At 36.8% G+C, this 15364-nt stretch overlaps 1 protein-coding gene across 1 annotated transcript in view; it reads left to right on the forward strand.

Moving 5' to 3' along the window:
* The first annotated feature begins 1005 nt into the window (after positions 1-1005).
* SPEF2 (sperm flagellar 2) overlaps positions 1006-15364 on the forward strand; it is a 138347-nt gene continuing 123988 nt past the window's right edge. The window contains exons 1-4 of the mRNA XM_069492613.1: positions 1006-1032; positions 2499-2563; positions 6850-7036; positions 12214-12402. Coding sequence (XP_069348714.1) covers positions 1006-1032; positions 2499-2563; positions 6850-7036; positions 12214-12402 — 468 coding nt within the window. The remainder of the gene's footprint in view (positions 1033-2498; positions 2564-6849; positions 7037-12213; positions 12403-15364) is intronic.

The following is a 15364-nucleotide window of genomic DNA, read 5'->3' on the forward strand; positions in this document are numbered from 1 at the left end:
AAATGGGACAAATGGAAGAGCCTATGTCTTCCTGACTTTCTTAATAAAAAGAGAGGAACATAATGCAGTTAGGTAAAAATTGGCATTTTGAAAAATGTAATGAAAATTTTTAAATTGTCTATAATTTTTGCCTTTTTAATGGTAAATTGAAGTTTCTTATCTTTGGACATAGGAACTAAGGATCTTTCTAGTTCCAATACAATGCTTTAGTGGTAAAGTCATAATTAGTTTCACATGTTACCTCTTAATTTATTTTTAAGATATTTTATCTGATTTTCAGGGTTTTTCTCCCTTTCATTATGTCCTGCTTATATCTTTTTTAAAATAATCACTTCCTAGATATAGAAGAAATAGTCCAATAATGATATATAATGTAGTATTAATTAAATGTTTGAGGCAGCCCTTGAACTCATTGTTTAAGTGTGACTGGGTTTTGAGGGACCTTGTCATTTCTATTGTGTTCCCCAGAGACCCTCCTAGAAATTGTCTCCTAGATAGAATTGGTCTTCAGAGCATCTTCAGAGATAGAATTTTCTCTTCCCTTGATTGGTCAGGTCATGAAGGTGGGACTGGGAAACAATTATACTCATCTTTGTATTTGGAACATCTTTATTATCCTTTTAGTATCATCATATAGAATGAAAATACAGACATTTGATAGACATAATTTGGGGATTCTAAAATTGTTTTCTAACACTATACTTTCCAAAATAGGTCACATTGATACTTGCTTCTTAACATTACACAATTGTGACATCTAATTCATTGGTTAATTGCTGGGTTCTAAATATTTCAATAGAAAAATTGTATGTATGTGTATTTATGAGTATATAGCATTGTCTATTATTCTGACAAACTGAATAACTAAGCTAATGTATTTGGGATACTCAGCAACGTATAAGCAGAAGACGGCAAAATGAAATAATGGCCCAAATCCAGGCAGCTATCATACAGATTCCTAAACCTACGTCAAATTCTACCTTGAAAGCACTTGAGGCACAAAAAATGATGAAAAAGAAAAAAGAGGCAGAGGTAAGTGATAAATCTTTAATATTGTGTTGTAGTTGTCTTAATCAAAGGATGGTCTTTCTCCAAAACATATAGGGAGACTTTCCAGAACTTCTCACTGCCTTTCCAAATTATCTCTGGCCTTGTCTCTTCTCATTCAAAACTCCTCTGCTCTATGCATGTGCAATCTATTCTATACTGTTATTTGTTCAGAAACAAAAAATGTAGCTTAAGGTTGGGGATGGCAAACTCCTAATCAATGGCAGCACTAGTCTGGACTCCCGTGTTGAGAAGGATTCTGTGGTCTCTAAAAAAGTAGGTCAGAATAGGTGCTTTTGTAATGGGTCATAACTGCCATGGGTACAGCAGAGGCCAAAGTGCACATGCTCTATATATGTCATTCCTACTGTACGTTTTTACTCAATTCCTTCTCATCATGCAGCACTATTTTTCTGAGTCCCAGAAATGTTAAGTGACCTGTTGCTATCAGTATATTTAAATTTAAGATTACCTACACTAGTGATATTTTACTAGACCATAACAGCTGTCAATCATTCCAATACGATACAATCTAATTATATTTTATAGGGGAGCAATACTACATTTTGGTACTAATTCCTGAGGTACACACTGCTTATGGCTATAGTGATTGTTGATATTCTCTAGTGCAACCTAAGAAGAGGATTAATATCTACCATTTATTGAGTATCTACTACATGTCAGGCTGTGGGTTAAGCACTTCACATTATTGTTAACTTGTTAATAACTCTCTAAGTAGAGTATTATTTTCCCCATTTTGTAGATAAAGAAACTGAGACCCAAAATGCTGACATGTTTTACTCAAGTTCACAGTGCTAATAAAGCGGAGATTGACAGATCTCTCTGAATCCTAAATCCACTGCATTTGTTAATGCACAGTTTCTTTGTTTTTTTAATACTAACAAAATATCCTGTCCTTGGATTCTAAAGAGTATATCCAGAGCCTTTTTTCTGATCCCATTTTAATATTTAACTCTCATATGTCTCTGAGTCGATAAAAATTTATTAATAAGAATTTGTAATACACAAGGATGAGCTACTGTTAATTTTCAAAGAATAAATTAACAATGTAGATAAGGTTGCATGAGGAATGTTTAAAACACCTGAGATAGCAATTTTTAAAGAAATATTTATATCCATAAAACGCATGTTCTGATTCTTCGATAATCTTCACTCTCATTAGATGCCCCTTGGTGCACTGTCAGAGTTAGAATAATGAACTGAATGATTCAGGTTAGGCAATTTTCACATTCTTTTATGTATGGTTATCCCAGTCAAAAAATAACAAATCAAAATATAAAAATATTGTAGAATGCAGCTTTTAATATCTTGGCTCCTAATTATCTTGAATTAGTAGTACATGTCCCCTTATAAACTTGAATGAATATGGTAAATGAAGATTTTTCAATAACTTTTAGAGGAAGATAACTGATGATGAATTTTCTTTAAAGGATGTGGCCAATGAAATTAAGAAGTTTGAAGCATTAATAAAAAAGGATCTTCAGGCAAAAGAAAGGTGGGATGTGAACTCTTTTAATAATCACATAACTGTATTCTGTTCTATATATAGCTTTTTAATATTTAGAAATAGTTTATCTGGAATAGCTATTTCAAGGATCTTTTTACTTTAGAGAATCTTTACTCAGAGAGTATATGAGGGGAGATAAATGAGCTAAAATTCAGATTGTTTGTTAACAACTTTTATAAAGATCTAGAGAGAAAGTGGTTATTATGTAATGTGAAATTGTTTCTCTATGCTATGCTTATTCTTCTAAGTTCATACACATTTTTTAAACATTACTAAAATTGTTTCAATATACCACTAATTTAAATTTGTCACAGTAAAGCCTTTATTAGACTCTAGTTTGGTTTGGTTTCTCTCATGCTGTATCCTCAGCATTTAGTATAGAGACCAGCAGTAAAGAGTTGTTGAATGAGTCTGTTGACCAAATGTCACTAAGACAGCCAGTTTGATGAGTTTATTGCAAAAGGTGCCTAGTTAATTGGCTTCATTTTCCTAAAGATAAAGATCCCTTACTACTTTGTGTCCTATTGGAGGTCATTGATTCAGAAAATAATCCGTTAGAGACTACATACGTAGGAGTAACTTGGGTTTTTCGACATTTTTAAATGGAAATGATGCAAACTCTACTCATTTATGTCTTATGGAATATGAAATAAATCTTTGTAAAAGAAGATACTAATTCTAAAGAAGAAAATCAGAAACACATTATATACTGCAATTCCATATGAATATTTTCTGAAGGAAGGGTTAAATACAATCAAATGAGAAAAAGAAAAAGACACAAGAAAGAAATGGTGAAGAAGTCAGGTATGGAAGAAACATCAAGCAAAATGGAGAATACATATGGACATTACCTTTCTTCCTGCCCTCTGCAGAAACTCCAGATGGCGTATTCCGCCCCCCACTCCCATTTATCAGCATTGCTCCTGACACCTAAGAACAACATAATCCAAGTCTTCTCATCTGTGCTGCCACCACCCAAACCCTACTACACCCACCCTGACCTTGGCCTGTGAAACCACCTGATTTCTTCTAACTCTTTCCCTTACCTCACCAGCCACATGCTCTGTGGTGATAAACAGATGGTGTCTCCCGGAAAGACCATCTTAAATTATTGAAACACTTTTTTTAATTAACATTTATTGGTGAACACTGTTCTCTATAACTTCCCAGTGAGCCCCTTTCCTGGGACCCTTAAGTTCTGCAAAATGTAACAACCAGAGTTAACACTAAGGACAGCAGTGTCTTCTAAGCCCTGTATCCCAGTATCCATTCAGTTGATTAGTGTCTTTTCCATGTCATTTACTAAATGTTTTAGAGATTATCCCTGCACAATACAGCTACAGACATCTGTCTTGCTTCCTATAGCCTTTGCCAACCCAGCCTGACTCTAGGTCTCTTTTAGTTAGCTTTAGAAACCTCAAAACCACAGTGGATTGAATCAGAAGTTTACTTCTCTCTCATGTAATAGAAATGAATGAGATATTGACACCCTCACTTCTCAGGGCAACAGGATGAGACCTGGGAAAGCTGAAGTCCTGGGCCAGTTACCTCTGGCTGTGAGCAGCCTCGTCTGAGATTCTAAATTCCTTACGGTGTGCTGCACAAAGATAATTTTCTCTGATGGCCTGAACAAGAAAAATGTTGGGACACGCTGGTCTAGAATAAACTTTTAAGGAAAACAAAGGCTATGGGTATGATATGGCCTTTCTTAAACCCCTTTATTAATCACTACTTTTTTAGTTCATTCTGAATTCTTAGCTTAGAATCAAGAATTTTCTGGGCTCATTGAGAAACTTTACACTACCTTGAAGCCAGAAAGCACTAACATTTTCTTACAACTTGAACCTGAGCAGAACTTTGAAGCTGCCTCTTTTACAGCCTTCTCCTGAACCATTCATCAAGGGTGTCACCTCAAATTGTCTTCTTTCTTTTGTGGAAGAATGATACGATGTCTCAATGCTAGCAATACAAGGGCTCCCATGGCTACCTTTTTTTCTCCCACATGTAACAAAGTTTCTCCAGTGTTTTAATTTTTAGACAATAAATACTATCTGCTATTTGTTTGTTTAGCTGAGGTTATTGGCAGCTGTAATTTGGCATTTGGATTAATTGATTTCTCTGAGGCTTTTCATAGGAACTACTTTTTTGCCCTCAGTTTTTATGAATAATTCGTACACATTGAATTATTATCCTCTATGGAGGTGTGGCAGGCAAATAGATATAAAGAAAATATAATCACTGCTCTCAAGAAATCCACAACACCGACATGATGAGTGCGATGTGCACTGTCTAGGGAATGGACACGCTTGAAGCTCAGACTCGGGGGGATGGGGAGGCATGGGCAATATATATAGCCTGAACTTTTGTACCCCCATAATGAGCTGAAAAATAAAAAAAAAAAAAAAATCCACATCTAATAAAATGAACATTTATTCAAGTAAATATCAGGAATATTTAAAAACTTTTCTTAATACCTTGATTGAAATATGACAGCAGATGGGTGGATGAATGGATGGATAGACTGACTGATAAAAGAGAAGCAACGTGTTAAATATATTATTGGCGGCATAAATGCAATGTTGAAAGAGCTATTAGTGCATGGTCAATCCAGGGAAGAATCTTTTAAGCAACACACTTAAGTAAAAGTATAATAAGAATTTTGATAAATGATCTAAAAGTGATACTCCATACACATAAATGCCTAGTTAAGTGCTAAATCTTAATGAATAAATAGGGTTAAACTCTGTCTTTGGCCTTAGGGAGTCTTTGGTAGCTATACAATTTGTGCTGAACTCCTTTCAGTGACAGAATAGAACCAAATCTCTTGGTATATGGCAAAGAAAGAAAATTAAAAATAATAATAATAAAAAAGAATAGAACCAAAGGTTGAGCCCCTGCTAATAAAATAATCAGAATTTTAGGGTGTGACTTTTGTACTTGTATAGTGATTCTTCACATATTATTTGAAATTTAGTAGACATCAACTATTTGCCAGGCATACTAAGCATAGGTACTAAGAGGAGGAAAACAGGATATTTCTCTTATTAACTCAGAGTTTAACTGGGAGCAGCAAACCTACAAATTATGACCTAAAATGCAATATGATCTGTATTATAAATATGCAATTGTTTAACCATCAAACATGAGTTAATTATGCTTTTACAAGAGCACTTCTGTCTATATGAGAATTGATGACTACTTAGTCCCTATACATTTTAATAATGTGTTCTTGTTTTTAGAATAAGACTATAAGTTATAAACCAAATGCATTAATTACTACTCATAGCATAAAAGCATTGATTATTCATGATATAAAAATTCATCATTTCTTGGCAAGCAACATTATGGTATATTTTGTGCTATTATACCATTATATTATGTTTACTTTTTAAAGAGATATGCAGATGAGAATTGATGATTATTTGATCCTGATATTCATAAAAATATATTTTTTACTTTAATGATAACTTTTGAATCAATCTATAAATTCTGTACTAAGCTACTATTTGTCTCACTAAATTGAATGTGCTTACTTTTTTGGGGGAAGACTACCAGCCTCTTCCTCGTCCTTAAGTTTTGGCCATGAGGTAGGACAAGAGCTCTGAGGTGGGTCTTCTCACTTGGGTCTTTAGGATATGGGCAAGGAGCCAGGTCAGACCTGGGCTTGTGAGTGTGGCATGATAAACAAGTCATCTTTCAACTGCTGAGTTTCCAAAAAGGGCTGAGCCACTGTCCTAAGCAGTCAGAAATTAATCTGGGAGTTCATAGAGCAACTTGCATTTTCATAGATGAGAGGAGAGCGGTATTAGATGGAAACATCCATAGAAGTACTCTCTAGTGACCTAATAATATTAATGCATCTGGCCTGCTATTGTAGAATTGTACCTTCCCTGATACTTGGGTTATAAGTTGTCTGCCTACTGTTGACTCAACACAGGGGAGGCAAGAGGCCCATGGCCAGCAGTAAGAAGAGGAAGAGAAATCCAGCATCTCTGGGTAAAGATCATAAAAAGTAAAAGAACAAAAAGGTGATAGGCCTAGGAAGAAAGCTATGTTAAACACCTCACAGAGATAGAGGTCAGAAATAAAGTGAAGCAAATGGCATCATTGATAAGCTATGGGTGTCACACTGAGTTCTAATATTTACTTCAATGTTTGCATTGATAAATTAACAGAGAACTCAAAGGAGCCTTCTCCTGAGGTCTTTCTCCATAGTCACAGGTAGTGGGCATGTGATCACATTATTTTTTAAAAATAAAAACTATTGTCCTTAGTGCATCCAAGACTTCTTTAGATACAGCAGGCCAGACAACTACAGATTTGTTAAACACTTACTCGGATGATGACTACATTAAAAAAATCCAGAAGCGCCTAGAAGAAGATGCTTTTGCACGAGAGCAAAGGGAGAAAAGACGGAGGAAATTGTTAATGGACCAGTTAATAGCTCACGAAGCACAAGAGGTAAGATATGTTAGTTAAATAATAGTGCTGGGAAGTTTACAAAATGTAGCTTCTATATATGCCACTCTAAATCAAATATCACTTTCACATCCTCACGTCATTATGGCAAACATACTACGAAAAAAACTCTACTTACTAAAAAATTTAAAATCTGATGATGGTTGTACAGCATTGTGAATGCACTTAATACAATTGAATTGTACACTTAAAAATGATTAAAATGGTCAATTTTATGTTATATATATTTTACCACAATAAAAAAAAATACTGGCAAAAAAAAGATATCTAAAGTCTATGTCAACCATGTGTATCTCTTGTTACTTTTAGAGGAAAAGGGAATGTTTTAATGAAACAACACAAAAAAATTGTTCATCTTCTCCATTTTTTCATTAGTCTTCTTCCAGTAGGTCTCAAAATGTGGTTCCTGGACCCGCAGTACCAGCATCATCTGGGACCTTTCAGGAATACAAATCACTGGGTGCCACCCCAGACAGAATAAAAAACTGTGGTGGTGGGGCCCAGTGATCTGAGCTAACAGGCTGTCTAGGTGATTCTGATGCAGCTATAGTGTGAGAATGACTGATCAACTCTTACATTGAACGCATATTTGCTGAACCTCTTCTGTGCTGTGGGTACTTGTGCTAGGCCCAGAGATAAAGCAGTGAGCAAGAATAACAAGTAACCTGGTTGCACAGAGCTTGCTGTGTAGGGGAGGATGTATGAACAAGCCAGTACATTAGAGCGTGGAAGTGCTATGTAGGTAATGAAGGGGTTGACACTTAGGAGCGACATCCACCCAGCTTGGTTTGGGGGACAGTGTCTGGAGAATGATAGCAGAAGCATGAAGAGGGGACCAGAGTTAGCTAATTGAAGGTTTGTACCTGTGGTGGAGTAGGGGAGGAGGGTAGTTTCCAGGGAAGGATGAAATAGTGGAAAGTGAAATGTGCTTCCAGAGGAGAGAATATCACATGGAAAGGCTCAGTGCTTCTAGCTAACTACAAGTCATGTTATCTGGCAGAAGTTACCTGAGGCCCAATTATAATGAGTTTTGTAAACTATTCAGAGGAAAATAGGAGATGTTGCAATTTCTATTTGAGTGCAAAAGGGAATAAGTGACAAGATCAGATTTTCTTTTAGAAAAATTACTTTGCCTTTAGTTTGGAGAATAGATTACAGGAGAGCAAAACAAGTCATAGCTGTTGCTGTAATCTAGGTAAGAGATTATCCCATTTAAATCTAATAGAGAGTGCATTGAGAGAAGTGGCTTCAAGAGCTATTTTAGGAGTAAAATCAATAGGACTTAATGATTGATTGGACTTGGAGTGAAAAGGTAGGTTGAAAAGCTGGACTTCTGGTTTGCACACCTGGGTGAATGGAGGTATCATTTGCTGGGATAAGGAAGATCATAAGATGAACAGGCTTGGGGAAGAAGATGATTTCAGTTGTGAATGTATATAGGACAAATCTGTATGTCTAAAACATGAAAGACCATTTGAAGATGCTTCTTTTATTCATATAACTACATCTAGTCTGCTTAGCTGAAAGAAATAGAGGCTTCATGTAAGTATGAAGAAGTGAAACTGTTTATCCATAGATTCCATTCCTTTCTTAGTGAAAGTCCAAAGAATAACTCTGGACATCTCTTTGTGCTAGAAGGTTATTTCTTCACCTTCAGTTATGTCTTTATTCAGACAGTTTGATCATCACCCTTTTTATTAGAAGAATGGCAAATTATGAGAACTAGATAATTGAAAAGTAGATTTCAAAATTATTACCCATTTCAGGTTTCATTACAAGTTTCCTAATAATGGAATTTTGCACACACTTGTATTTATGTTACAAAACACTTGTGTGTTAGCTGCAAGGTTTTTTTCTTACTGTTTTTCTGTTCATACTCTAGGCCTGGTATTTACCTGGAAAATAGGGTAAATGAACTCTTTCTAGCTTTCCTCGCTTTCTACTAGGATGCCATTAGCACTGAATTTTCAAAACTATATATGGAGATTTGTTTACTAGTTTGGGAATACAGCAACCTAAGGGATATGAAAAAAGAGTCGGGGCTCTGGATATTTCTCTCCTGGGAAGCCCATCTTTGCGTTGTTTCTTGTTTGTGTTTAGGGAAGTTGCTATTCCTAGAACCAGGCTTGGGTCATGCAGCAAAGGGCCTCCACTCTCACTGCCTCCTTTTCTTTGAGCATAATGTGCTCAGCCTCCTTGTGCAGCTGACACAAGGGATGCTCATCCACAGTGGTAGAATGGGAAATTCACATGTGCATCATGGCCTGTTTACTTGTCCATCTAAAGAGAAAATGGTATATCTGCTGCTTTTCAGAAGCATGGCATGAATCCCATGTCAATCCTCGATGCTGTCTTCTGGTGCTCAAAATCTCTCTCCTAGCTTCCAAGTTGTTGCATTTCCCCCCCTGGGATTTATGTACTTTCATTTTAGTTTGGCTGATGAAGAGAGAGCCAGAGACCTATGCTCAAGTTGATATCTTGCCTTGTGATTCATAAATAAATGGAATTGTGTGAATTAAATGATGATATTTAAGGTTAGAAAGATGACTTTGACTTTCTGGAGAACAGGTTTCGAGAGTAGGGATGGTGGGGGAAGGTCTGATGGGGAAGGCTGGTGTCCAAGGTAGAGGTGGTATCAGGGGATGCGGAATGGAGTCAGGGGGTGGTTTAAAAACATACATAGGAAGTGCAGTAGACTACTTCTTGAAGAATTGGATATTAGGAGTGATAAGAGAGAAGTGATAAGAGATAAGAGTGAATTTAGGATGGCCATAATGTCTTAGATCATAGAGTAGATTATTGTAATGCTGTCAACTGAGAGGAAAAGATGAAGTCTGAAGAAGAGTTAGTGAGTTTAGTTTTGGTTGTGTTGATTTTAAGGTATTCCATAGGCATTTAGGTGGAAATGTTCAGACAGGGAACACAATTTGGCTTCTACCTGGTTCTGTGGTCATTTGGCTAATATCTTGGCTAGTTCTTAAGATTTGCCCCAAATCAGCTATCTCTGCCTTTCAGGAACCTTTTCTATGCTATTTCTTTGGAATTGGTATTTGAATACCAGTCCCCTCCCTTAGTTCTTAACTAAAAGATCCTTCAATACTTAGCTGTCGGGTCTTTTCTGCAGTGCCCCATTCCTCATGAGAGCTGCTTGGGCATCTTTGGAAAATTAGGCAATGGTTATAGACCCAAGTAAGTTCCTAGCTCCAACTCATGGGAGAAGTATAAGGCCTAGAAATCAAATTGAGGCTATTCTGGATTGTATATCTGTTGAAATCCTCCCCAAATATGGTAATTATAATTAAAATAGAAGCATGTCTTTTATTATTTTCCATTTTACTCATGCAAATACAGAATATTTCATCTATGTTCTGGGTTAAACAGTCATCTATAGAATGCCGTGAGCACCTAACCATAGCTCGTATCTTTGTTTCTATGAGAAAATATGTTCTGTACTTCATTGAAATCTAAATTGTGAGCTATTTATACAATGGAACAAAAATATAAATCTTTTCCACTCAGCTGTTTAGTGCAGGTCCTAATACACTTGTTGCTCTTCATTCTAAAGCTTTATACGCACATTATTGACACAGCCGTTCCCTAGTAATTATCTCTTCTTTTTCCTATCTTAATGTGTTTCATCCAGCAATAATCAAAACATAACTGGCCAATCTAATTTGTTGTTCATAAGGGTTGAGATGACTAACTCTCTCATCTTGCTAACTGAAGTGCCTTACCATATAAACATAACCAATCTCCTAGAATTCACCTGAAATAATAAAGCAAATTCATATTTTTCAGAAATATGGTGGAACTGTGCCTCATAGATCCAAAACTACCCCAAAATATGTGGGCAGTTTGGGCTGGGCTTAACTGTGCTGTTTTTTTGCTGATCTCAACTGGGCTTGCTTGTACGAGTTTGGTCAGTTGGTTGGCTGGCTGAGGATTGTTGACTTATGATAGCTTCATCAGGTCCCACTGGGAAGACTGGTACTTCTCTATATAAGGCTTTCATTTTCTAGCAGACCAGGTCATGTACATGGTGGCAGTGGCAGCAAGAATTAAGAAATTCAGACCTCAAGTGTAATTGAGGTTTTTTCCTGGTTTTTTTTTTTTTTTTTTTTCACTGAAGTCCCACTGGTCAATTCAAGTTAGTGATCACTCCATACCCCCTATTTAACGAGTAGAAAATAGATTCTACTTTTTTAATGAGGATATCCACAGGGTAATATTGCAAGGCTATGGATGAATAAAAGGGAAGAACTTGTGGCCATTTTGACATATTGCCTTACGTCCAATATTGGATCTCAAAAGAAAACAAATTGTTAACATTAAAGCTTTCAGAATTTTGTAACTAGATTAGACAAAGTTGCTCATGACAATTTTTCTTTAATATATCTTACTAACAGGAAAAAGTTCATATGTATTTTTAGTTGAACTTTTATTCAATCTGCATTTTTAAACAATTCCCAGTTCAGGTTTCAGCGTTTACCACAGAGTGTTATTGTTGTTTGTGTCTTGGTTCTGTTAAACATCATGTCTTTTCCACTGCTTACTGGTCCCCTTCTAGTCTCTTAAAACAGCCAAGAATACATCTGGATTATGACCACTCGGATTTTCTAAGATGAGCCGTAGGTCATTTCCCCTTAGCTTTTTCTCCAGGCTTCCCGTTCTGTCACATTTTAGCTTTTCCCCACACTGGTATTGAAATGTCCCCACTGGGAGGTAATCAGGTCTGTCATCTTCAGCTGGCAATGGCTGCGTTTGTTTTACAACCAGTGGTTAGTTTAGAATGCATATAACGCAATTCCAAACTTCTGAAAACGTGCTTATACACTGAGAATTATAGCGCTTGTTTATAAAACTTGAAAAAAATCACCTAACTTATTTTTAACTAGATTTTAAAGGAAGTAATAATTCATTTAAAGTAATTTCAGTTGTAAGACCATAATGATTCTAGATGCTCAAATAATACAACCTTTGTTGGAAGTTCTTGTTTTTATAACTTAATTTTTGCCATGTTCAAATTTAAATCAAATGGCAAAGCTAATTTAGATGACTATTATGTCTTGCATACATTATTTATATATAGGCTTCTTAGTCCGATGGGAAGTATGGACACTGCTTTGACAAATCACTGGCCTTCCCACCGGTGTTTTCAGGAGGCCTATCGGGAGGAGCAGCTGATTCACCGGCTGATGCGGCAGTCCCAGCAGGAGCGCAGGATCGCCGTGCAGCTCATGCACGTTCGGCATGAGAAGGAAGTCTTATGGCAAAACAGGATTGTCAGAGAAAAACAATATGAGGAAAGACGACTTAAAGAATTCCAGGATGCTCTTGATCGAGAAGCGGTAAACAATATGTCCCTTAAAAATCTTTCTAAGGTTACTTTGGTCTTTTCTACCAGGTCATGGTAAACGAAGCTGCGTTTTGTTGCCAGTCACCTAATGAGAGTTAATTTTTTATGTGATCTGCCTATTATCTGCTCATTTTTATTTTTGCATAACTGCATCAACAGAGCATAGAGCCGCTACATACTATACTTTCACCTTTCAGTCTTGATCCCACAAGTTAATAAGTATTTAATGCTCACCACCAGTCCTGTGTCCATGTCTCCCTGGGCATTTCAACTGCCTGAAGCTCCTTCTCCAATAGATTACTCAGGAAGGGCCCATGGGAACAATATTCCCTAAGTTCTTGCATATTGATAATAGTGTGTGCCTTTTATACTTGATTTTCAGTTTTGTTATGTATAAAATGCTCAATTCACATTTTTTCTTTCCTCGAATATCTTAAATATGTCACTCTATTTTCTTCAAGTGTGAAGTGTTTCTGTCAAAAAGAATGATGGTCACCTAATTTTCATTTCCTTGAGTCATTACTTTTTTTACCCTAGGTACCCAAAGGGCTTTCTTTTTCTTTAAAGTCCACTAAATGTATTACAGTAGGCATTGATGTTGGTTATTCTAGGTGAATATTCTCAGGCAGGGAGAGAACTTTTAATCTGCTTCCTTTCAACAATACACCATTAGTCTTTAATAAACAATTCCTTACCTTCTGATAAAAGAAGATTTCCCATGTCCATATCATACTGTACCTCCCTCAGAACTAGAATAAGTCATTTATGTAGCATACTCGGGTGCATTGTAGTTGAGAATGACATACAGAAACCAACATCTGGCTGCTAGCTATGCTCTGCTAGTATGGTGTCATTGCATCTAGGCCCTTTTATAACTCTGAAAATCAAAATATACAATCTTTTAATTGTTTAATACATTATGTTTGTCCTGAACTTGTGTATATGCATATATTTTTTTTCTAGTAACCAAAATAGATTTATTTTATTCATGGATTGTATGAGTTACTTCTTGTCTATCCTATTGGGGATGTTTCAGATTTATTTATTCCATTAGTCTACATTTGATTAAAGAGATGCATAACTCATGTGAATGGCATTTTAGATAGCCTGTCTCTACTGGCATAAAATAGTTATAAGACAAGGCTGGGCTGAAGAGAAAACCATATAGAAAACAGGAAGGCAGTGCTTTATTTATCAGCTCTATAGCTTCTACTGTGATATCTGATGAAAATACAATGTATAATAGCATTCCAAATTTGTGCCATTTTCAGAAATATCATTTGGAAAGTACCATAATCTCCAGAGTCAGGAAAATAGTACTTCTGCCTTTTCAGAACAGGCTTAGCCTAAATGGTGAGGAGCAGGAGCCATCCCCCCTCAATTTCAGCCGAGTGAATGCTGATCTCACGGGTCTTTTTTGGCCTCAAGAGCTGAATTATCTGGATGAGTGTTTCATCCCTCTTCTTTGACAATAGACTTGAATGGACTGAGTGGCATTTACTTACATTAGAAATAATATGTGTAGCTATTAATATCTTTCTGAGTGCCTATTTGAAAGTCCAATTAATTAAGCGCAGAATAGCAAAGCTTTTTTAGCTGGAGTGGTCTTGTGGTGCTGAGCAGGTTCCTCTGTCCTTTCTTTACCTGGACTTGAACTGACTTCAGAGGATTGGGGTACTCGGGCCTACTCAAGCCTCAGAGATTTAGGTTGTGAGGTTCTGAAGCACTTGAAAAAATGATTTTCCTTCCTCTCACGTGATTACCTTTTGCTACATCTGTGGTATCTGCTTCTTTGGCTCCCTGCTCAGAGATGGCTAGATTTGAAAGTTTTCATTCACATGTTGAATTTATCAACTCCTCCACCAGTGGTGGCCGGTGTATAATCATACTTATATTGTTTATTTTAATAGTATTGATTTTCTATTCCATGGTCACTTTCTACTGAGTACTACTGTGGAAAACACTCCCCTGCTTTTCCTCCTACTCCTTTGGCTTCCCTTTTTCAGCCTTCTTTGCAGGCTTATTCTCCTCTGGTATCAGACAAATATTGTCAGAGTCCCTCAAAGCTTAGTCCTAGGCTTGCTTCTTTTCTCCTCCATGTTATTTCCTCAGGCAACCGCATCACAACCATGGCTTAATTACTGCAGTAGACAGATGATTCATGCACTTGTGCCTGTGCCCTCTGAGGTTTAGGTCCACATGCTTAACTGCTTCCTTGACATCTCTAGTCATCTATCTCACTTTCAATTCAACATGGTCAAAGCCAAATGTATGACCTTTTTCATTAAACTGGTCTTTTTTAAGGTTTTATATCTCAACAAATAGCATCATTATTTATCCAATTATACAAGTCCAAAAACTCGGAACCCACTTGAAATTTGTTTTATCCTCACTCCCCCATGTCCTAAGTCCTATCAATTTCATGCACTAAATTTCTCTTCAGTTTGTTCACTTTTCTCTGTGTCAATACTAACGCCCCTGGTTTCTACTACAGTACTACAACTGCAGTGGTCTCCTTCATGCATTTTTAGTGGATGTGATTTGGCAACTACAAAACTGGAGGGTATAAGAACATAGCATTATTTATATTCTTTAAACCAGCCTCAGTTAGAGTCTGTCAGTTCACCTTTGCCCACAGAGATGCATGATGCCCAAGTTTACAAGGACCAAGTCATCTGGGAACCATTACAAGCATCAGGCACAAGCCCACTGCCATTGAGACCCCAGCTTCCATAGCCCACATGCTCCCACAGCAGCACAGGAACCTTTGGGGGGGCCGGTCCAGCCTTTGTTTGTCCCCCTACATGATCCCTTCTGAGGCTTTGTTGCTCCCCAGGAGCTTCCAGGGAATGGGGTGCATATCTCTTCCTCTTTCTCTTTGCTTTCAAAACCTTTCCCTCTCTCCTCGCTTAGAAACCTAGATTATATAGCCTTTGAATTTAGTCTTTTACTAA

Source organism: Eulemur rufifrons, chromosome 17 (genome assembly GCF_041146395.1).
Source record: "Eulemur rufifrons isolate Redbay chromosome 17, OSU_ERuf_1, whole genome shotgun sequence".
Lineage (NCBI taxonomy): Eukaryota > Metazoa > Chordata > Mammalia > Primates > Lemuridae > Eulemur > Eulemur rufifrons.